Source organism: Anolis sagrei, chromosome 5 (assembly GCF_037176765.1).
Source record: "Anolis sagrei isolate rAnoSag1 chromosome 5, rAnoSag1.mat, whole genome shotgun sequence".
Lineage (NCBI taxonomy): Eukaryota > Metazoa > Chordata > Lepidosauria > Squamata > Dactyloidae > Anolis > Anolis sagrei.
The window spans coordinates 142,048,343-142,072,990 of NC_090025.1; the positions used below are offsets into that span (position 1 = coordinate 142,048,343).

General features: G+C 38.5%; 1 protein-coding gene across 1 annotated transcript; it reads right to left on the reverse strand.

Annotated features, from left to right (window-relative positions):
* Positions 1-5,054: 5,054 nt before the first annotated feature.
* TMBIM4 (transmembrane BAX inhibitor motif containing 4) lies at positions 5,055-15,631 on the reverse strand. The gene is made up of 7 exons (XM_060777507.2): positions 15,388-15,631; positions 10,845-10,953; positions 9,953-10,058; positions 9,461-9,494; positions 7,921-8,038; positions 7,364-7,409; positions 5,055-6,291 (listed from the first exon to the last, which is right to left on the reverse strand). The coding sequence occupies exons 1-7, from the start codon at positions 15,482-15,484 to the stop codon at positions 6,085-6,087; spliced, it is 717 nt and encodes a 238-aa protein (XP_060633490.1). The 5' UTR covers positions 15,485-15,631; the 3' UTR covers positions 5,055-6,084.
* Between the last annotated feature and the right edge of the window lie 9,017 nt (positions 15,632-24,648).

Below are 24,648 nucleotides of genomic sequence, written 5' to 3' on the forward strand. Positions count from 1 at the left end.
AAGGGACCACCCACAGCCAAGGACGCTTCCGGAAGGCTCTCGTGATCCAACACCGCCCCCTGGCGGCTGCCTCCGGTACTATCGGTAGATCACTTCTGTGAAAGGCAGTTCACACCCCTTGATGCTTTCAAAAGATCAGTTTGCCACTTAAATGGAGATTTTGACCTTGTTTGAACGCCTCCGAAAACAGTTTTTTGAAACAGGTGACCTGAAAGCTATAACCAAAAGTAAAAGCAACTGTATCTTGTGACAGTTTCCTCAGTATCTAGATCCCTTTGACTGCTTCTATGGATAAGGATAGCTGTAGGGCCAGTGATAGCAAGAAACAATATCTGAACGCAGGCAGGCAGGCAGGAAGAAAAAAAGAAAGTGTTCACTTCATCTTCCTATTCTCTAGGTAAAGGTAAAGATTTTCCCCTGACACTGAGTCCAGTTGTGTCTGTTATCCAGTTGTGGGTAAGTGCTCAACTCCATTTCTAAGCCAAAGAACCAGCATTGTCTGTAGACACCTCCAAGGTCATGTGGCCAGCATGACTGCATGGAGTGCCGTTACCTTCCCGCTGGAGCAGTACCTATTGATCTGCTCACATTTGCATGTTTTCGAACTGCTAGGTTGACAGAAGCTGGGGCTGACAGCAGAAGCTCACGCCACTCCCCGGATTTGAACCTGCAACAAGTTTAGCAGCTCAGTGGTTTAATCCACTGCGCCATGAGGGCTCCTTTAAGTCATTACCGTAAGTCATTACTTATAGAGAAAACTGTGAATGTTTCAGGTTAGCATGTACATTAAAAGACATATATCAAGTGGCAGCTTGTTGTGATAGTGTTGCATGAAACTCCCCTGAGCAAAATTATTATTTGTACCTTTGGTGCCTGCAGCAGAGAGTTCCAAAGGCTGCAGACACTTAAAGTGTACTTGTTTGGCTCTGCGCATGTTCAGACAACCAGGAAACTAACTACAGACTGCTTATGATCCCTTAATAAATTTGTTACCCTGAACTCTGTGCTTCTCTTGCCCTTTCCTTGCTGTAATGTACCTTTTGCAGCCATCATGTATCTTTCCTCTTTTCTTTCCAGATAGCTGGTTCCCCCATTAGAAAGCCTCTGATAGTTCTCTCTGCTCTCTCTGCTCATTATATTTCTCTCCTGCCACCCTCCCTGTCTCTGAGCAAACTCTCTGGTCTCTTCTGGGGCCTAACTCAACCCAGGGATTCTGAAGACTATGTTTTCCAAGCCTGAGAAAACTGTGTCTCCCAGGACTGCTGTTAAAAAGAACTCTTTACCTGCTGAATAATCATATGTTATAAAATTGTTTTCCTTATCTGTTCCCATCCATGCAATATGTAACCTTCCTGCTCTTTTGTTCCAAAATCCCCCTAAAAGCCCATTCTGCATGCTTCCCTTTCCCCAGTATGGAATTGTATTATTTCTATATATTTTCCCTTCCTCATGCCTCGATCTGCATACAAGGGAGCCTGGCTTGGATATCTGTATGTACTTGGGAAAAATATCTCTCATGGGCATGAAAAATGCCTTAAAAATTCCCTGCCTTTTCCTATGCGTTCCTATGTTTTGTTAATAATATATTTTGTGCTTCTGAGATTTCCTGTTCCTTTACCTGTTTGGGAAAGTTCTGCATCTCATATGATCAGATAGCATGCGAGAAGAGACTCCAAGCTGGGAATTTCCTCCATCAATTCCCGGCCTCACCCATCTTATGGACATTATCTGGACATATGTAACACAATAGCCCAACGGACAGGACAAGATGGCCCATTGCCTTTTCCTGCCTGCCTCAGGGCAAGTAGCTACTCTTCACAATGCGCCTTTGTGTGTGGGACCTCTCATCATGGAAGGAATTATAATTGTCTTTTTCTAAGCCCCTCTCCTCTGCCATTTGCATGATTCTGCCAATATGTCCTGTTTTGAACCATGATCCAGAACTGCTGGTTCAGCCCCCCACTGATGGGGCACTGCCATGACCATCCTGCACACAAACTTTTCCTGGGTAGGGCTAAGTGCCCTCAATCATTTTTATTATTTTTCCTGTTGAATAAAGGGAAACCCATTCACTGCCACTCAATGCCCTTTCTCTTCAACTGCTCAGCAAAGCCCCCTTTCTGTGATTGGTCAGAATTGGGAGACTTGTCCAATGAGCTTCGCTACAGCTGATGTTGCTGCAGTGGGAAATTTGAAATTATTGTGTATATAAAAGGAGACTGTATCCATATTTGCTATTCTAGCTTCTTTGTGAATGTATCACAAGCTAGGATCTTATCTGCAGATAATAAAATTTTACTTGGCTGAAATCACCTTCTCACCTTGCTGCTGGATGATTTTAATTGGGGTTGATCTGTATGCTTGCCACAGCAGGGACCCACAGAAAAGGGGCAGCTCAGACTTATCACTTGTCTGAGTTTCTGCCAACAGGCTTCTTCCCGGTCTCACTTCCAGGAGTTGCCTCCTAAATTGGGGCCAACAATAGAAGCTTTCCTAGACTGCAAGGTATTTCTGCACACGCATTTACTTACATTTTAAAGTGACAGTTTAAACAGGTACACTTCAGTTAACAAACTAGATGTGCTCTTGGACATTATGTTTTTAACTGGAAAGTTGGGAGTAGGGTAGAAAAAATGCATACAAAGACTAGGGATATTACATACACATACACAAAAAGTTCTCTGTGTTTCAGCAAACCCTTTATTCCAAATTTAATTGTTAATTCACAATTAAACAACCAGGTTAAGCAAGCCCTGCAAGTATAACAGAAAATGTCCAGCTTCCTAAAGATTATTCGAAAGCTTCTTTGAAAATGGATGCAGAGATCGTTTTTAATTTCACTGCCACTTTTATGATTTCTAGTTTAGTGACTGAACTTATTAATCTACACTTTTCAGAAACATGATTGGGGAGCTAGTCAGACAGGCTTATCAGTTCTGATCTTTTCTCCCAGGATGCTACACTGTACAATTAATCCAATTTTGATATCACTTTAGCAGCCATGACTAAATGCTATGGTATCCTGGGAATTTTAGTTTGGCGAGGCACCAACTCTCTTTAGAATAGAAGGCTAAAGACTTTGTAAAACTACAGCTCCTATGATTCCACAACACTGGGCAGTTAAAGTGGTATCAAACGGCTTCAAGTCTCCAGTGCAGATGCAGCCTCGCTTTTGGATCTTGCATTGACCCAGTAAGCAATTTTGGACACAACTGCAATTTACCTTGCCAATTCGAGGCTAGTACAAACAGTGAGAGCAAGTAAAGTAGAATCCCATTTTTCCCACTTCAGTTCTTCTTATACTGTTTACTGCAAGCACAACTAAACACCACCAATCTGTTTCTTTCTCCTTCCTTGACCATCTCTTCCCAATGCAGAAGGCGATTTCAAAAATTTCCTGTTGAACAAGGAATAAGAGGAATATGTGTGGGCTGGGCACTCATTAAATGATTTTTATAAAATGGGTTTCTTTCTCAAAGTCTGTTAATTCAGGTATGTCTGTATATAGATCGAGTCCCATTTAGGTATCTAAATGGCAGGATGCACTTTTCCATCCGCTTCTCCCCACCTTAGTGAGCCAGCTTCCTGAAAATGCCATGAAGAGGCATCTGCGAGCAAAGCTCTTCAGTCCAGCTATGCGGCTCATTACACACATATCGATTCAGTCATCTGGACTTAAAATCAGTATATTAATATGCAAACACATGTGAGTATGAAATAATGAGTAATAGTGAGGCTAGAACATATTGAAATTAGAGCTATAAATGGGGCTGTTTCTATGCAAAATTTCAATATCAACATTGAGACCACTGCAGCTGCAGCGCGTTAGAAAGAAGTCCTAATTGACTGATTTTATTCATTTATATCTCACCAGAGATTTCAAGACCGTGTCATGGCTTGAGTCGCCTTCGGGCTTAAGAAAGGTGGGATAGAAATATCATAAATAAATAAATAAATGTGTGTCACCTGAACATAACGAGAAACCTGAGTCTATGTGAAATAAGCAATAAATTCCACATCTGTAGTGAGAGACGAAATCTTTGTCAATTGGATTCTAAAAAAAATAATCAAAATTATTAATACATTATAATATAGTCATCTCTTGAAGGTGTTTTGCTATAGGAAAGTAACTTTCAGGTCATCAGTGGAGTGAGGGATTTCGCCAACTTTTAAATATTGATATTTCTGATTATACATTTGAGCACATTTGTTCTTGTGCGTGGATACTTACCGATATTTACCCCTTTACGGACAGACCAAGGTGTATTCTTGGTAGGAAATCTTTGACAGTTGCCTTCCTGCAGGTCCTACCTCCTATATTTTGTTTTGTGTGAAACAGCTATCCATCTGGATAGTCTTGCCAAGTGTTGAGCGTTCAACAACTCCTATAAAAACTGTTTAGCATATCAAGTCCATCACATCACAATGAAGAAGACTGCTTGAAGATTACCACTAAGAGATCCACTGACTTTTGTGTTGTTCCCATCAATTAACTTCTTGTTCAATTTGCCAGTAGTACACACAAATCTACCTAATATCTGTGTCCCAGTAACTCATGTATGATTCTATATTGCTATCTATTGAAGTATATGAGGTAAGGCTGACTAAGGACTCCCTTAATGAAATCTTGGGGACATAATCTGAATTGGGTCCCAACTCATTGTTTTTAACACATATTGGTTAAAATGCTGTTGCATGGGCAGCCCAAAACTTAAGACATAAAAATGAAACAACTGACACTGAGCATGTCAAAAAATGTTTTCAAACATCTATGAGCTACATTGTCAGGTTCACACTCCTGAGACTGAAGAAAATGCTATCAAGGTTAAAAGAATATTAATTGAAGGCAGTTTTAGGAACTAAACACTGTCAAGTCTAGAAGTTTAAAATGAAGAATATTGTCGCCCATGTGGTGGGGGCATATAGGATTGTGCTAATTGTCAAACACAACATTAATTTTCTACTCATAATTACTTAATGATCCAGAAAACATTGGTTTACAATCTTGCAGCATGAGACAAAAAAGCAAATAAAGAGACAAATGGCTTGCATAATCATCATTTCATAAATTTTATTTTGTAACTTCCAAATATCATCCTAATGGAAGAGCAGATGGAATGTAATTGAGTCCTTTCCCCTGCCAGCACTCTGTACTACATGACCAAAGCAAACACCACTCAATAAATATTACTCTATACGGCACAGAATTATTTCACCCCCTACTGAATATCAATCAAAAAAGCTTTCAAAGGAAACTAAAGTGGAGTTCAAATCTCAGCATTCCAAAAGAACCATAAGAAACTATTTGATATGAATAGATATATATTTTAAGTTTCGTAAAGTTCACAAAATTGGAATAAAGAACCCAAAGCAGTCCATTGCTGCAGGGAGTACTCAACACTAGATCCTGGTGCTTCAGATAGACCCAAATTCATTAAAAAACAGGTATCTACTTAGAAAATCAAAACATTTCTTCCCCAAAATGCCAAAGGTTGTATGAAGGTTAAGCATTCCAAAACACAAACTATCTGGAAATGCAATCCTTTCCTCTACCTATAGGAAGATTAAAGGTTTTAAAAGAAGAATTGTTGGAATATTCCTTCAAATCAAACTGCTTAGATTGCAAGGGCTTCACAAATGACCGCCACAAACATTCACAGCTATTTAAAACTTCAATGCTGAATGGTGAAATTAAAGACTGAGTTTTATGCTATCCAACCAGTGACAATTGTTGATCTCAAAGGACACATCTGTGGCAATTACTGCCAAAATAAAAGAGAATTTTAATAGTGCTTATTGGTACAATTGGAAGTTGATGAGCAAGTCTTTCAGTCAATAATAATATGCGAACGGATGGAAGGAAACCTTTAGCAAACAGCCAAGATGACTGCAATGTGTAATTAGCTGATCTCAGAATAGTATCATAAGCACCAACTCTCTAGAACATCCTTTATACAGAAAACATTGAAGCCACCATGGAATGCAAAGACAAGCTTTCAATCTCAAAGAATGCGACAGCTTTTCTAGCTCTTAATTAACACTTCAGCTGCTGCACCCAGGTTCACAAGTCTCAACAACTTCCAATTACTTTTTATTAAAGGCTTCTAACAAACGTAGCAGGTGCAGAAACAGATTGATGATGTCCAAATAGAGGTTGATTGCCGCCAGTATGTATTCTTCAGGGGAGAGTTTGTGCATTAGCAGATGAGTGTCATAGATGATAAAGCCACAGAACACAAGAGCTCCTGCAGCAGCAAATACCACCTCGACGACTTCACTGTAGAAGAAAAACTGTAGCAAAAGAATACACAGAAAGATATTAAGTGTAATTTCATAAGAGCGCCTCAAAATCAGATACATCAATAATGAAATTATACTTAAATGTTTTATTTGTTTACAGAAAGTTATGTATGCACAGCAAGACACAATTTTCTTGATTGCACATCTAGACAATTCCTGAAACTCAAATTTTCCTCTGCTTTGAAGACCTGTCACATTCTCCTAGATGTTGAGCTTTTTTCTCAAAAGTGACATGTCTGAATTCACTTCAAAACAGACACAATTCTCATATCCCAGCTGCAAGTTTTACAATGCATTTCTTAACATATGGCAGGTATTCTTGTTCCAAAGAAGAATATAAATTGTGCTCTTACATCCTGCTTGTATACAGAGAGATGGGTACCAGGAGATCTTGGTGGAGTTGCTATAATCACAATGACAAACCACGATTAAAGAAACCTAAATATAGTTTGGTGCAGTGGTTCCCAACCTTTGGGTCTCCAGGTGTTTTGGACTTCAGCTCCCACAGTTCCTAACAGCTGGTAAGCTGGCTAGGATTTCTGGGAGTTGAAGTCCAAAACACCTGGAGGCCCAAAGGTTTGGAACCACTGATCTGGTGTGATGACTTAACTGGCAAAATAGAACATGATTTGAAACAGATTGAAAAACATTGCTCAACATAGTGCCTGAATAGAGTAAAAACCAAGGCTGGGTTACTGCGAGTTTTTTGGACTGTATGGCAATTTTTCAGCAGCATTCTTTCCTAACATATCATCTGTATATGTGGCTAGCAGTAATTCCGGCCGTGAAGCCTTCTGCAGGTACAAAGCCTGCTAAAAGTAAACTATAGTTCAAATCAATCTAAACTATAACAATGCAATTAAATTTGCTAATACTTTCAACATCACTGCTTTTTTCATTAAACAATATTAACTTATCTTTCACCATGTAGGATTTTTGAATAGCAATAAAAATTACAGAAAAAAATCTAATCCAGGATTTTTTTTTCATTTTGGTTTAGTTGTTACATTTAAAGATATGTTCAGCACGCTTTGCAGCATTAGTCAGGAGGACAACAACTTACCTTTAGAAAACTTGCCAAGACAAGTATCCATAAGCAAGCAAATAACCTGTGAATATAAATTAGTGGATTGATTTTATTTTCAGAAAGGGCTTTCATGTTAGACTGGGATAGCAATCCCATAAACTTTCAGACTTTGTTACACTGCAATTCCCAGAATTCTGCAGGGATCTGTAATCCAGAAACTTCTAGATGATCCCTACTGTTTTCATATACAAATATACCCCTCAGAATGTAGGATGCATAATAGTCTATACATATGTATTCATTTGTTATTATAAGATGTATATTCCTTGTTCGATACAGTTACTTCACCTGCTATTTAGTAATAAGAAATAAGAAATGCCACAAATTTCTGCTCCGCACCAATTATATTGCCCATACGTGAGCAGTATGGCCACCCAAAGGGTTTCACAAAATAAGCCTTCACAGTAACAATTACAGCAATGACATTATTATCTATTCCTGTGTGACATTAATTAACTTTTAAAGGTCGGTTATAGAAACCCATCAATATGTTCCTATAAGTCATGAAAAAGAGGAACCCAAAAATCACTTACCCAGCTCCAGCTTTGCTGAAGTCCCTTTTGGACTGCAAAGTATATGCAGTGAGAGCCAGAAATACACCAGTAGTCAGAATAAATGCTTGAAGAACAACTGATACTTCATAGAAAGTCACTACAGAAGACAACAAGCAAATGATGATTCTTAAAACTACATATCACAGAAAAGGTATCATTATTTTGTTATTTTCAATTAATGCAACCATGATGCTCATAAGCAGAATTGGTATTTGAGAGTTACATCTGATTTACATTGAAAACTATGCACATCTGCATAGAATCATAAGGTTGGAAGAGACTCCAAGATCCATCCAGTCTAACCCCCCGCTATCTAGGAACACACAATCAAAACCATTTCCAACAGATGACCAACCAACTTTTGCTTAAAATCTTTAAGAAAAGAAGACTCCACCACACTCTGAGAAAGCGTATTCCACCTATGAATCCCTCTTCCCATTAGAAAGTTTTTCCTAATGCTTAGATAGAATCCCTTTTCCTGTAGTTTGAATCCACTATTCTGTGTCTTAGCCCCTTCCACACTGCCCCTATATCCCAGGATCTGATCCCAGATTATCTGTTTATCTCAGGTTATATGGCAGTAGGGACTAACATAATCCAGTTTAAAGCAGATAATCTGGGATGAAATCCTGGGATATAGGGTAGTGTGGAAGGGGCCTTAATCTCCAGAGAAGCAGAACACAAGTTTGATGTCTCCTGAATATGACATCCTTTTAAATATTTAAACATGGCTATCATGTCCCATCTGAACATTTACTTCTCCATGTTAAACATACCCTGCTCTTCAAAGGGCTTGGTCTGCAGACTTTTGACCATTTTGGTTGCCCTTCTCTGCACACATTCCAACTTGTCAATATCCTTATTGCGTTGTGATACCCAGAACTGGAAACAGCATTCCAGGTGAGGTCTAACCAAGGGAGAATAGTGGCACTAATACCGCCTTCACTCTAGACACTATACTCTTGTTGTTGTTGCCTAGAATTGTATTAGCTTTTAAGCTGCCACATCGCACTGTTGACTCATGGTCAATAAGATGCCTACAAAACCAGTGATATTTCAGGAAATAAATGAAAGAGCCATGCACAAACATTATTATTATTCAGGGAGTGATGCTGTTCTATTTATATTTCAAAATGGGGTAGAGGAGGGAATGAATCAGAACTCCAAGCACTCTGCGTTTGTCTAATGCCCTCGATCATTTTGGCAAGAGGCTAAAACATGTCTAAATTAGCATTTGTAGCACACTTCTCTTTTTCTGAATGAAGTTCAAGTAGGATCCTTCACCAGGGCTCCTTGGCAGAATGACAAAGGGGCAAGAAGGGGCGGATACATCATTTTTCATAATTCAGTAATCAACAGCAATAAATCGCACAACCTCTCACCACTGAATATGCTGGTAAGGGCTTATAGGAGCTTAAGGGCAAAAACTTCAGGACAAATTCTATCTGGCAATTAGAAACCAAAAAAAGATGTTCCTTCCTTCCTGTATAATTAGAAATAAGTAAGGTTGAATATTTACCTGTAATAGCAACAGTCAGGGCTTCCAAAATGGTCTACGAGGGGGGGAAAAAGAGAAGCAAATATCATCTAAAAGTCACAATACAACAGCATCACTCAGCTATTGTCCCCCCTAGGGGGTTGAGAAGGGCGGGGTAAAAATACCCGAAATAAATAAATAAAGATTGTGCTGTGAAGAGCCCTGATATTTTCAGAACTTAAATTAATCACTGGCATGTAAGTGTTTATGATTCAATGGATCTACGCTACCTGGGACTAACAATCAGATTCAGTCCAAAGTATATTCTCCCTGAAATGCATGTCAGAAGACTACATAGGAGGAAATTTAGCGTACAAAAGACAGAACACATTTCAGATAGACAGGTGTTAAAAGGCTCCTTGAAGAACAAAGAAACAAAAGGATTTAGATGAAGGGTACAACCCCACTAGAATACCTATATGACTACATTTAAAATTTGCACAAAATCTAAACATAAATTATACAAATACTTACAAATCCAAATAGGAGATATAAATTAACTGGATGCTGATGTCTGTACAGTGTAAGTGCCACAACCACAACCAAAGAACCAAGCAAGGATAACAGGAGCAAAGCAGGGCTGTAGGATTTAATAGTGAACAAAGACAACATTAGAGAGTAAAACAGTTTATCAAATAATGACATGAATATCTAAAATGCTTAAATATGTCTTTACAGAAGAAGATGTAGAAATGTGTGCTAGTTATCCTCTTAAACATTGTTGGTGCAGATCATTGCTTTCTCTATCCCAAGTATATTTATCTTGAAAGCAAAAACCACACTCTTCTGCCTTTATCAACATCCTGAAACAAACACCAAGTCAGTTTGGAATTTCACAACCCTTTCTCTCTATCAGGAAAAGATCCAGGCTTCTATTACAGAAAGGAAAAAAGAAAGAATGGAAGGGAGGGAGGGAGAGAAGAAAACCAATGGAACAGCAGAAGCAAAATCCCTAGATCTACATCACAGTTTTATATGGTATTAAATACTAGTGAGCAATATGTACTAATAGACTACCTCTAGTAGAGTCTACTGGAAAACAAAAAGTTTGTTCATTTCTCCCTCCAATCTTATCCTTGTGCACCACAAAGGCAATTCAGGGGAAGGAGGAGAAAAGAGATGGTGCAAAGAACTACAGACAGGAGACTTTCCCATTCTGCTGAAATGGAAGCAACAGCACTGAATTTCAGTCATCCTGTCCATATAAATACGGACAGGATGACCAAAATCTAATTTAATAAATAAATATATAAATACATATAATTATTATATTAATAAATAAAGAAATATAATTCAATTTTTGAAACAAATTCTATTTCAAAAGGGAAGACAAGTCCCGTGCAAGTAAATTTTCCAAGGACTTTACCTTTCATGTACAAAAGTTCGAACAGTACTGGAGTACAGAAAAATTGCAGAGGTCACCGTAGTCAAGAAAATTTGAACTGAAAGTATGCTGTACACTTTGCGCAGGAAAGCTAAGACACAGGAAACAAAGCATATTCATTTAGTTTAGCCATTATTTAGCTAAAGTTCCTTTTAAGTGATTTACAATGACAAAATAATCCATATTTTGAGTTTAATAGAGAAATGAACTAGCAAGGAAGCACATGTCAAACGTGAAAGAAAATAATTTTAATAGTATCCATGACAATTAAAAACTGGTTATTACAGGTTAACTCTGACCTTGTTTAGCACTGACAAAGTTATGCATCAGAGAAGCTACATGACTAGCTCAACTCATTATTTCTCTGCTCAATTAGATCAGTACTTCATGAATAGAACTTGGGAGAACACATTTGTCACAAGAGTTTACTATTATCATGTTAACAGCTGACTAGTAAATGGTTATGGATGAAGATATATGACTCTTCCAGCAGCTTATGTCTGCTGTTGGTTAACTGCAAATCCCAGCATTTCTCACTACTGAATATGTTGACTAGGGTTGCTGGGAACTACAGTCCAAATCTGGAGACTCCATCTCAACTTAGACACCTGCAATGGATGAATTAGTTAATTCGGATAATGAAAAAAATAATAACTCCTAAATCTGCTATTGGTTCAAAGGCTCTTTGGGCCAGTGTAAGAACTTCTTAATGGGTGTTGTCATTTTTACTAATCCTATATTACTGTGCCTTTACCAGAATATAAAAACACAGGTACAGCATTCCTACCTTCTTTGAACAATTTAATTGCTTTAGCTATTTATTCTGTATAGTTGAGGCAACGCTTAAAGAGTATTTTAGCATTGTATTTTTGCATTAATAGGAAGACTTCCAAGATCTGACCATTTCAATTCCCTGAAAAAGCAATGATGGCAATGATCACTGCTAGCTTACTTAAAATATTATTTGTCAGATTATTGCAAATGAGGAAGGTATACAAAGAAAACATAACTTGACATGGTAGGAACCCAGGTTTCGTGGGGTCAGGGCATAATTACAAGATAGATAAGAACCACAACCAAATAAATTTCTTTTTTTAAAAAAAATCAACAATGCTCACTAACATAGTTTGTATAACAGCCCCAAATTTAATCTTGGCAGCCTTTTTCTGGTACGGTACCTTTGCTTTAAGCATCACACAGCAAGAAACAAGTTCAGTTTCTTCTTTCACTATCACATTTCTGCATGTTTAATTTATGTAGCAAATAGTAATAGTAAAAGCAAAACCAAAAGTATTTAAGGCAAAGCAAACAATTAAATTGTGACATTTAACAACTCATTCCCAAACTGGATTAAAGAGGCAGTGGTAGTCTATTCAAAGGAGGGTATATTGGGCTGAGGGATTCGGTTTCTTTGCATGTAAAGGAAAAATAAGGGCACACATATAAAGGCAGCATACAGGGGTATACTGCTGGCCTCTGTTCTGACGTTTCATAGCTCCTCGGCCCATTCCCAACATCCATACCATGAGAAATAAAACTGGCTTCCATTTCACACAGAAAGCCTGGACTCTTTCACACCACAAAACTATAGCACTAGGATTATACTTTTAACAGCCATACTTCTATCCTATGGACTCTAGGATCTGTAGTTTAACAAGGCAATAATTCTCTGCTGCTTAAACTGTCAGATGACTGACACAATCGGTTGCTATGAATTATCTGTATATTCCATCTAATCATTCTATTCTCTATTTCCATTTTACTAGCATATGGTGGCCCAACAACAACAACAAATTCTTGGTGTTCTGGGGTTATTTGGGGCACAGTTCAGAAAATTACATAGTTATCATGATTTCCATTGGCGAGCAGATAATTTGTATCTGGCATATGTTCTGTCTCAAAAACTAGAGCTGACAGAAGTAATCTGATGCCATTTTTGAAATCAGCAGGTCAAATATATCCAGAAACAGTGCTAACATTTGAGGCATCAAAATGTGTGTTGGCCAATGCTATCAACATCATCCCTTCACTTGTGGATCTTTTTCAAGTTCTGGAATACTTGTATTTACAAAACAAAGTTTCAAAAACATTGAGAAGTGCTCGTCCAAAGAAAAAGGTCAAATTTGTAACAAAAGCTAAAGGTAGATCTACATTGTAGAATTAATGCAGTTTGACACTTAAACTTCTATGCCTCAAATAACTACTGATGTGGGGCTGATCAGGGTAAAGTGTAGGGGTAATACAGAAATGTGATGTATATGTTCGGTTTTATCATATTTATTTACTGTATTGTTATAAGTCTTTTAGTTATCTTACTATATAGAATGTAATCAAGTTTTATCAAGCATTTTTCTTTGGTTTGGTATTTTGATATGGCCAAGGGCTAATCAATAAAATTTACTACTTTATTTATTTATTTACGACATTTATATGCCTCCCTTCTCATCCCGAAGGGGACTCAGAGCGGCTTACAAGTAAAAAGTAAATACAATACATTATATTATTATCATAGCACATAGCACAATATTAATATTATATATTACACTGTACTATAACATTATACTGTAATATTAGTAACATTACATTTAATATAAACTATATAATTATAATATCATATTATTAGTAGTATATTGTATTACATTATAATATTATCAATATTATATGTATATACAATATATTATATTATATTACTAGCTATTCCCTGCCACGCGTTGCTGTGGCCCACACAGGGGTTCTGTGTGGGAGGTTTGGCCCATTTCTATCGTTGGTGGGGTTCAGAATGCTCTGTGATTGTAGGTAAACTATAAATCCCAGCAACTACAACTCCAAAATGTCAAGATTCTATTTTCCCCAAACACCAGTGTTCACATTTGGGCATATTGAGTATTCATGTAGAGTTTGGTCCAGATCCATCATTGTTTGAGTCCACACTGATCCCTGGATGTAGGTAAACTACAACTCCCAAACTCAAGGTCAATGCCCACCAAACCCTTCCAGTATGTTCTGTTGGTCGTGGGAGTTCTGTGTGCCAAGTTTGGTTCGATTCCATCGTTGGTGGGGTTCAGAATGCTCTTTGATTGTAGGTGAACTATAAATCCCAGCAACTACAACTCCCAAATGACAAAATCATTTTTTTTTTTTAGTGAAGGACATACATTGGGTTGTTAGGTGTCTTGTGTCCAAATTTGGTGTCAATTCGTCCTGTGGTTTTTGAGTTCTGTTAATCCCACCAACGAACATTACATTTTTACTTATATAGATAATATATTATAAGCACAGTTCAGGAGACAAGATGAAACTGCCTTCATGGCCCCTCTCTTCATTCTGATCTCAGAGCAGCAGTTGGTATCAATGATATAGAATCATAGGAATTGTAGTTTGGGGAGGCACCCGCATTCTGTGACAGGGAAGGCTAAAGGCTTTGTAAAACATATCCCATGATTCCATATCATTGAGTCATGACAGTTCAAATGAGGTCAAGCTGCATTTATTCTACAGTATAGCTTCACCCTAAGTGGCAAAACGATGTGTACTTGATTTACTCACTACAGTTGGATATACAAGTTGAGTCTTCCTCATCTGAAACATTTGGGAACAGAAGAGTTATGTATTTAAGATTTTGGAATACAGCTGGCCCTCCACGTTTATGGGTTTGGCTTTTGTAGTCCCCAGTTGTTTTGGCCTACAATTCCCAGAAATGCCAACCAGTATACCAGTTGTTAGGATTTCTGAGAGTTGAAGGCCAAAACATCTGGGGACCTACAAATTGAGAACCACTGCTCTAGGTTTGCCAGTATGATTTTATGATCAACATCAACCAAAATCTAACCACTTTGTGATGCTGGGCAGATCTAGATATTTCTATAGAAAAAACTTCTCTGGAAATCTCTGGGTAAATCAGTTATTCACATTTTTCTCACTTTCAAGGAGTCCTGTGCCCCTAAACCCCAGTGAACGTGGAAGGATGACTTGTATTAAATAGATAAGAGAGATCTTAGAGTTGGGACCCAAGTCTAAACCCCAAATTCATATAGAATAGACTGAGAGTGAACCGGCACCCATGGGGATTGGTGGATGCCAAATAAATGTGGCTTCTGGTTGTTTAGGATTTATTATTAAAATAGGCATTGTTGTTGTTATTTATATACCACTTTTTCTCTCTCTCAAAGAGAGAAAATCTTCACTATGTCATCTCTTGCATGTTTAATTTGGGTAGTAAATAGTAAAAGGAAATAGTATGTACAGCAGGAATGGGAAATATGGGAAACTTGGGCCCTCCCTTCAGGGGTTTTGGACTTCAACTCCCACCATTCCTAACAGCCTCAGGACCCTTTCTTTTCCCCCTCAGCCGCTTAAGCGGGGCCTGAGGCTGTTAGGAATGGTGGGAGTTGAAGTCCAAAACCCCTGAAGGGAGGGCCCAAGTTTGCCCATACCTGATCTACAGGTACCAGCTGTTCCTCCAAAGCCCAGGAAGGGCTATTTCCTGTCCCAGGAGGCGCTTAAAAAACAGAAGGGGGGCCTTTACCCAGGCGGATGTGCACACTGGCCGACGCCACGTTGGTGCCATAGTTGAAATCGTCCTCGATGGAGCTCCGCGGGTAGCTGGGGCTCTCTGCAGCCATGACCGTTGCTCGCCCCTTTCGCTTCTGTGGTGTCGACGAGGCGCGCCTTTCCGGAAATTGCCGAAGGGGGAGCGCGCGCTTCACTCGATGGCAGCGGAGGCCTTGGGTTTCCTGCTTCCCCAAGAAGGGCACTTCCGTTATGACGCCACCGCTAAGCCTACTGTACGGAACCTTGGGCCATCCGGGTCTTCTTCTTTCTTTCTTTTTCAAAGACTACAGCTCCCACAGTTCTTTGCTAAACAGGACTGCTGGTTGAAAGGTGTTGTAGGTTGATCGACTCCAGGAAGCCATAGGCACTGAATTTACAAGACCTGATGAGGAATGTTAATGACAGAGTGACTGAGGCCCCTTCTGCACTGCCATATAAAAACCAGACTATCTGCTTTGAACTGGATTATATGGCAATGTAGACTCCTATAATTCAGTTCAAAGCAGACAATCTGGATACCAATACTTTGGTAATTTGAATTATATGGCAGTGTAGAAAGGGCCTAAGGCAACCTCATAAGGGAAGGGAGGTTTCTGGAGCTGAGAGTATGTGACTCACAAATATTACCCAGTATGTTTCATTGGTTAAAATAATCTGGATTATATTTATTTACAACATTTATATGCCACCCTTCTCACCCCGACTCAGAGCAGCTTACAAGATATAGGTAAGGTAAAGGTTTTCACCTGACATTAAGATCGTCTGGAGAGACCCTGCTCTCGGTCCCACCGGCCTCACAAGCACGTCTGGTGGGGACGAGGGACAGGGTCTTCTCGGTGGTGGCCCCTCGACTCTGAAACTCTCTCCCACCGGAGATCAGAACCGCCCCTTCTATCCTGACATTCAGGAAGCAGGTGAAGACGTGGTTATGGAGACAGGCATTCGACGAGTGAGCCAACACCCTGAGATATGGCTGGAGGATGATGAACACCAATTTTAATGGGACGACTGACCATTGTATTTATTGAATGTAATTGCTGTTTTAATGGTTTAATGTTTTATTGTAATATGAAGTATGATGTTTTATTGACTGTATATGATATTATGGTTGGAAACCGGTCTGAGTTTCTCAAGAGAGGTGAGAAGGTCGGTATACAAAACTTTTAAATAAATAAATAACTCCAGTAGTGTCGACTCTGGGGTTGGTGCTCATCTCCATTGCTAAGCCGAAGAGCCGGCGTTGTCCGTAAACACCTCCAAGGTCATGTGGCCAGCATGACTGCATGGAGCGCCCCGCCGGAGCGGTACCTATTGATCTTCTCACATTTGCATGTTTTCGAACTGCTAGGTTAGCAGAAGCTGGAGCTGACAGCAGAAGCTCACGCCCCTCCCCGGATTCGAACCTGCGACCTTTCCGTTGGGATGTTGGGATGCTGTGGTTTGTCTTCCATGTTGAGAATTGTATGCAATATGAGATTTATCCAATTTTTTTATTTAATCAGCTTAACTCAAGACCTGCTTGATTTTGCCAAGTTCTGTTGGGGGGGGGGGGGAAGCATTTTTTTGGTAACCAATTACATGGAAACAGAGCGAAAACAAAAACAGTTGGATCGGGAATTGTTGGTTTACCAAACAGATTTGATGAAGAAGCCTAAAAGTACCTCTTTGCTTGCTTTTTTCCCTTGCATTCTCAATTTAAGCTCTTTAGAATAGTGTGACACCTTATCAATAAAAAAATCTGACATGAAAATGAAATCTTGCCATCTTAACAGTTTTAATCAGAAAATCCAGTTTGGCACTAAGCAAAGCACAAATTATAAAAGAGACAGTTATTGCTTTTTGAGAGCTACTTGAGATAATAATGTTCATTATTTATTATTTTATGAGAAATGAGTTTCCGAGTACATAAATTCCAGATAATAATTTTCTCTCAGCTGAGTTGCTGGGAGATATCTTCTTCAATGGTTATCTTGGCTCCTAATTATAGGAGAAATCTATCAATGTTTCTTTTCAGAACTATGCTTTTGAATGCAACTGCCATGGATCTGTGAATTATATAGAGACATCAGTGTAGAAGTACAGGTAAACAGGAAATATACATTGTTTTATTTATAGTTGGCCTTCTCTAGCCACAGATTCTGCATGCATAGATTCCTCCATTCAAAGCTTGAAAATATTAAAAAGAAAGCAAAAGCCCTTGACTTTGCCATTTTATAGAAGGACCTGTGTTTTACTATATAGTAAGACTTGCACATTCATGTAAATTGGTATCCATTTTTAAAAATAAGTTTTATTTACATACATTAACAGCTTACAATGTAAACAGAACACGAAACAATGAACATTTTACAAACACAACACCACCATCAAGGCCTGAACAAGTATCTTTTCCTTTGCCATAAATTTATGAGTCAACTATTAACCAAATGCCATATCCAAAATTCCCGACTAACAAGGTTGTACTGTTTTCTTTTTCCACTTTCTAAAACATTTAATAAATACCAACCAATATGAATCAAAACCTGATCTGTTAGTTTCCCCCCTGAACACCCTCATTTTCACTGATAATTTATCATTTAAGGCTATGGTCCATACCTCCCCATACCATGCTTCCAGCGTGCGATTAGTTACTATTTTCCAATTCCTTGCCATTATAAGTCTCGCCACTGCGATTAAAATAATCACAATTTCTTTATTTTCCATTTCTAAATTCAACTTTGTAGTGTAGTACATTAGTAATACTAACCTTGCATCCGGGGTGATGTTTAGTCCTATAGTAAAGGTAAAGGTTTTCCACTGACATTAAATCCAGTTGTGACCAACTCTGGGGGTTGGTGCTCATCTTCATTTCCAAGCCAAAGTTGTCCATAGATACCTCATAAGGTCATGTGGCCAGTATGACTGCGTGGAATGCTGTTACCTTCCTGCAAGAGCAGTACTGATTGATCTCCTTACATTTGCATGTTTTTGAACTGCTAGGTTGGCAGAAGCTGGGGTTAACAGCAGGAGCTCATCCTGCTCCCTGAATCTGAACTGGTGACCTTCCAGTCAGTAAGTTCAGCAGTTCAGCAGTTCAACCAACTACGCCACTAGGGGTTCCATTTAGTCTTATAATGTTACTTATTTCGATAAATATATTGTTCCAAAAACTCTTCAACTGGGGGCATTCGTACCATAAATGAAAATACGTTCCTTTGAGCATGCCACATCTCCAGCAGAGGCTACTTTGTTTACCATCCATTTGATGAAGTTTAACCGGTGTGGTATACCATCTCCATATGACTTTGTACACATTTTCTTATTGACAGATTCTTAGCTACTCTCTCCTTTAGAACCCTTTTCTAGTCAAGATCCATCAGAAACCCTAGGTCTCCTTCCCATACCTTTTCTAACAGCTTCAGCCTTATTTCTTCATCTATTAATCCACTGTATAGTTTCCCAATTAATCCTTTCCCTGATATTTCTTGCTTTTCAAGTTTACTTGGCCATTCTTCATATTTATTTAACTCTACATCTGGGATTTTTACCTAACCAGTCCTTTTTCCAGTTATATAGCTGTTACCTCTCAAACCAATTTAGGACAACTTGTTCTTCTAGGTTATTAAACTTGCCCATCAAATTTTGTATCCATTGCAAGTTTTTCCCTCCCAGGATTTTAGCAAACATAAATTGCTGCATTAAAATGTGCAAGTGAAATCTTAAAATGTTCTCAACTGTCACAAAAAGTAAAAGCATTTAGAATCTAAGTATAATGTTTTTGTTTCAATCACTTTAAAAAGAGAATTTATTTAAATTCCTTCAGTTATTATTTTCCAGATTACAAAACAAACTGAAATATGCTTAGATTCTATATTAATGTAATAACAGTGCCATCATTTATCAGTGCACTTCAAAAATGACTAATCATCACTAGCAAATAATTATTTTGTATTGTTAGATTTTGTTTTTGTAATTTTCTGTCTGCCTTGTTCCTAAATTGGAAGCTTTTAGTATTATAGAAACATAACTGTTTTTCAATACATTCTTTTACATTTTAGAAATGAGTACTTACATATTTCAATTCCAGCATCTAACAATAAAAACACTGGGAAGTACTGAATATAAAATAGTTTTCAGGAACTGAATGCAAATTTTATTAAATGCTATTCTCAGTAAGCACTTACAAAGATGGTTAATTCTATTTTTTAAATTCTCTATGGACTAAAAAGGCCATAAACATAAACTTTGCATTTAAACACCAATGACATCCATTCTCTCCTACTGTCCTATAAAACTGTAATGCATTTTTCTCCTGAAAGCAGTGCACCATACTTCATAGATACAGTTGTTCAATTGGCGTTTTAATCACAGCTTGGGAAAGTTACTTTTTGGAATATAACTCCCAAGTCTTCAGCCAGTATGGCCACTGATCATGGGAGATTGTCTAAAAAGCAATTTTCTGAAGCTCTGTTTTTAATGACATCAATGCTCCATATATTAATATGTAAGCACTTTCACTTTTGTGTTATTCTATTGTTTCATAGGCCGATTTATTCAACATTTACTGCAAAAGCTTGGCAGTTTTTAAGAGTCTTAAAAATAAAGATTGAGCAACCCATTCTTTCAAGAAATCACCATTTGCTATAAACTATAAGCTTTTTCCCCATGCAGCCTAATAACTGGAGGTCTAAACCTTGTGCTCTCTCTCATTGTGGAGCACAATTGGATTTGTTGACTTAGGGTTTACCTACACTGTATAATTAATACAGGCTGATAGAACTAACTGCCATAGAACAATGCTATGGAATCATGGGAGTTGGACTTTTAAAAGATCTTTAGGCTGCCCTGCCTAAGAGCGCTGGTGTACGACCAAATTGCAACTTCCATGATTCCATAGCACTGAGCCATGGCAGTTAAAGTAGAATCAACAGTTAATGGACAAAGACTTTGAACCAACAAATGATAGCTGTTTATTTTGCCTGCCACTGAAGAGCACCAACCAGCAATGTCATCAGAGAGAATCCCCACCCAGTGGGATCCTGGATCCTAGCTGGGCTATCTCTCAGCCAGTCAGGGACTGGTACAGGTATTCCAAATGGCCGTCAAAAACAATATATAACTATGAGCCGGCCAAGTTGTATCTTTTTCCCATCCTTCCCAAAGCCCTTGAAATTTTCTGGAAAAGGGAAAGCCTACTATAACAGAGGAGTTCATCTACACTGTGGAATCAATGCAGTTTGACACCACTTTAACTGCCATGGCTCAGGGTTATGGAATCATGGAAGTTGCAGTTTGGTCAGACAGCAGCACTCTTGGGCAGAAGCTTCTTTCCTATGCAACCTAGTAACTGGAGGTCTAAACCTTGTGCTCTCCCAGTGTGGAGTACATTTGGGTTTGTTGACTTAGGATTCACCTACACTGCATAATTAATAGTGGTGTCAAACTGCATTGATTCCACAGTGTAGGTGCACTCTTGCTGAGTGATGCCAGTTGTGGGTGGGGTCAGCTGGATCCATCTTCTCTGTTATAGCAGGTGTAACAGATCTGACTTAGACAGCCATTTTGTGGCTCTCATCGAGTAGAAGAGCCGGGAAAGGAGCTATTTGCATAGGAGTGGCCTGATTGGCCAGATGCAAATGAGCAGGTACTAAGGCACGAGAGATGGGCGGAGTCAAGAATGGCAGTTAGAGGAGGCCAACAGAACATTCTTTTTCAGATAGCTGGGGATAGCTAATGTAGTTGGCTGATATCAAGGAGCTGGGAGATAAAATTTAGTAGTAGAAGGTTTTAAAGTGCAAAGTAGTCAGGAATTTCAGCATCCGGGTAAGGAGTGTAGTTTTTGTTTAGGAAACCGTTTTCAGGAGTAATATTATGAAAGTTTTATGAAGGAAAGGCTGAGGAAATATGTAAACAAAAGTCACACAGAAACTATGTTTAAAGTAACATCTTCATAAGAGAAGAATCAATAACTATCATTGTAACCATCAAGCATTTATACTCTTGAAACCATCACGCTTATGTAACTTGAAGGATACAAATAAACCAACAGTTACTGTTTCGCTTAAAGCAGAGTTCGCTTAAAGCAGAATCTCTAAACCTCAGCATAAATGAACACAAAACGGTGGCAGCAGAATTAAACATCCTTTATATTTATTGGTGGAATATCTACACAGGCTGGCAGCCTGACCCGTTTTCACAGCAGGCTTTCCCTTTTCCAGAACTCTACATAAATTTCAAGAGCTTTGGGAAGGATGAGAAAACCTTAGCTACAACTTGACTGGCTTCATGCTTATTTCAACCTTCTGGCTACTTAGCACTCTGGGTTTCCAGACCCTACAATTTAGGGGATCTGAAATCACACAACAACATTTTTTTAATGGGCAGTTCATAAGAGCTATATCTTTCTTTACAGCTCATTAGTTACTCCTAATTATGGATTATTAATTACTCTTACCTAGGCTTTGCCATAGTATTAAACAAAGTACCTGAGGATATGGTACCCATTTCTTCCAGTTATGGTATGTCTCTCACAGGCAAGACCCTTCCTCCATGGCAGGGAATTGGTGGTGGGGATCTAATCAATCCTCTTAATGTTTCAGATGAATTCCAAGAAAGAGAGGAAAACAAGACTAATGCTATGGGATTATGCAAGATTTAATCCAAAATAACTTTATGGGCAAAGACTGCCTTCATTTTGGCTGTAGCCATGGCATTTCTGTCTTGTAAAAATCTGCTTATTGTTCAGTTTTGCCCCAAGAATAGCCTTAAAACCAAGTTTAATAAAACTCAAAAAGCTTTACTTCAGCAAAGTTTAAAGTAGCAAAATCACATTCACAAAAGCAATTTCACAAAAGGCAAGTTCACAAAACAAGTCAATTTCTTCTCCAGGCAACAAACACTTACAAAGACGAAGCTTCCAGCTGGTACAGATACAGGATCAAGTCTCAATGGATCAGTTGCTGCCAGCAACTGCCGTTTCTTCTGCTCCTGATTTATATATAGCCCTCAGGAAATGGTATGATTGCTGCAAGTCTTTTCCGCAATCCTGGCTGACCAACACCTTGCTTGTTGCACCCTTTGGCATTCTTGAAAAGTAGGAACAACCAGCATGCCTCCCTCATCTTCACCAATCCTGAGCAAGCCTCACCATCTGCCCAGAATCCCCAGCCCCTTCCTCTTCCGCCTTCTCCACTTTCAACTCCTCCTCAGAAGCAGAAGAGGAAGACATAACACTTATTGCTTTGGAAGAAAATAGGGGGTGCTTTATGGGAGCAAATGGCTTTTAGATTGAGATGGAAAAAAGTTATAGCGCTATGATTTCACTTTAACTGCTGTGGCTGGTGGTTAGTGGGGCACTAGATCTCTCTGGATGAAAACGTTAATGTCTTGTCCTAAACCTAAGATCTCATACAATAAACCATGTCAGTCAAAGTGGAATAATTGCACTTTGTGGACTGTGAATGGCCCATCAGTGGATACAAGAGTTTTTCAGATGAGTTTCACCAGTGAAGGACAACCAAAACAAAAATGTGCTCAGCTTGGAAGGCAACACTGGAGGAAGTGTTGCCTTCCACCTTTCAAGAAGGTGATATTTATCATTAGGTAATGGGCAATAGTTAATTTTATGTAAAGCTGCTCAGTTTTAATTTTGTTCTGTACTTAAGATTGGGTTGGCCCTCCAGATATTGCTCACCCACAACTTCCACCATCCTTGGTTACCTAACATGTTCGCCAGGGATGATGTGGCTTGAAATCCTGCAAGGGCCTCAACTTCCCCATCCTTGCATCATGTAATATTGTAATTGCCAAAAACAGGCAATCAACAAAATTGATTAGAATACAAAGTGTACTTTTGTTGCAAGACCCAGGACCAGAATGTAGTAAATATCTCAGGAAAATAGAATACGCCTGAAATATGGCTGTCTTCGGAAGTTCAACATGAGAGTCACTATACCCTTCTTCTCCTGCATCTAAGATAACAAGATCACTAAATAAATTGGAAATGGTGATACACAAAATAAATAGTCTAGGAAACTCTTGCACTGTTGAATGTAGCTCTTACTACAGAAATATGCCTTTTATTCTCAACCCACATTTTATGATCCATCAAAATTTCCATTAGCGCCTGGTAAAAGGGCATATTAAAATTAGACTTTTTTTTACAGATATAAAACATTAATGAAACATGAATATGAAACAGCTTCTATTAACTATAACAATGAATTCATTTTTAGCACACAACTTTATGTTTTATTACTTTATTTCGTTTCAATATTTATAGAGGAGTTTAATGTGAAGCTAAATAAACCAGGATAACAAAGCATATTTTCACAGAGATTAGAATAATTTTCCCTTGTTAATAACTGGTGCAAAAGTGAGACTGATTCTGAATGGGATGTTTGTGAAGGCAAAGTTATTTTCAATTCTCTTGTATTTTAATTCTATAATTCCTATATACATTTGGCAGGGATTTCTTCCTAACATTTCCTGTGACTATGTTTACAACAAATTTGATTTCCATTGCTCTAAGGTACTGTCAAATATAAGGAAAAAATAAGAAAAACTCACCATACAAGTCTAGAGACATGAATAATGTCTAGTAGCATCACAAAATAAATGCACTTTTGTATTGTTTAGCTACAAGGGAATTTCTACATTGAAACAGAATGCCTTAGGTGAAGAGTGCAATGGATATATCTTTAGATATGTGCAGAAGTAGTGCTGGGTTAGAGTTTAGAATGGAAAATAGCCAATTGTTTGAGTATCTCTGAGCATACCCATACTATTATGAAGGAGCCATAGCTTGCTGGTAGAGCACATGTATTTAGCATGCAGAAGGGCTGATTTTGTGTTCCTGGTGTCTCCAGATAAGGCTAGAAATTAATCCTCCTTGCAAGGTTAGAGAGACACTGGCACAGACTGTGACTTGTGACAAATGTGGGCTACATGGAACAAGGGTCTGGCTCAGTATGAAGTAATGTCCCACCTTCCAGAATTTGTGCAGAAAAAAAATCAAAAGGATTGTTTTAACAGTTGGTGTGAATTCTTGTGACAGTATGGGGAACAATTCTGAAGGTAACAATCCTATATATCTAGTTTCTTAGAAGTAGGTTCCACTGAATTCAGTGATTTTTTAAAAAAGCAGATATGCATAGTCTTACACAAAATATACTGGCTGGATATCCCTTCTCCAAAATGCTTGACCCATAGAATCATAGAGTTAGAAGAGACCTCGTGGGCCATCCAGCCCAACCCC

What these genes read in the sequence shown, in the direction of transcription:
- TMBIM4 (XM_060777507.2), bottom strand. Translation starts at nt 15,484, where the DNA reads ATGGCTGCAGAGAGCCCCAGCTACCCGCGGAGCTCCATCGAGGACGAT. An exon ending in CGAACTTTTGTACATGAAAG is followed by an intron (nt 10,059 to 10,844) that starts GTAAAGTCCTTG and finishes TAAATCCTACAG; the next exon opens with CCCTGCTTTGCTCCTGTTAT. An exon ending in CCTGACTGTTGCTATTACAG is followed by an intron (nt 8,039 to 9,460) that starts GTAAATATTCAA and finishes TGTCTTCTGTAG; the next exon opens with TGACTTTCTATGAAGTATCA.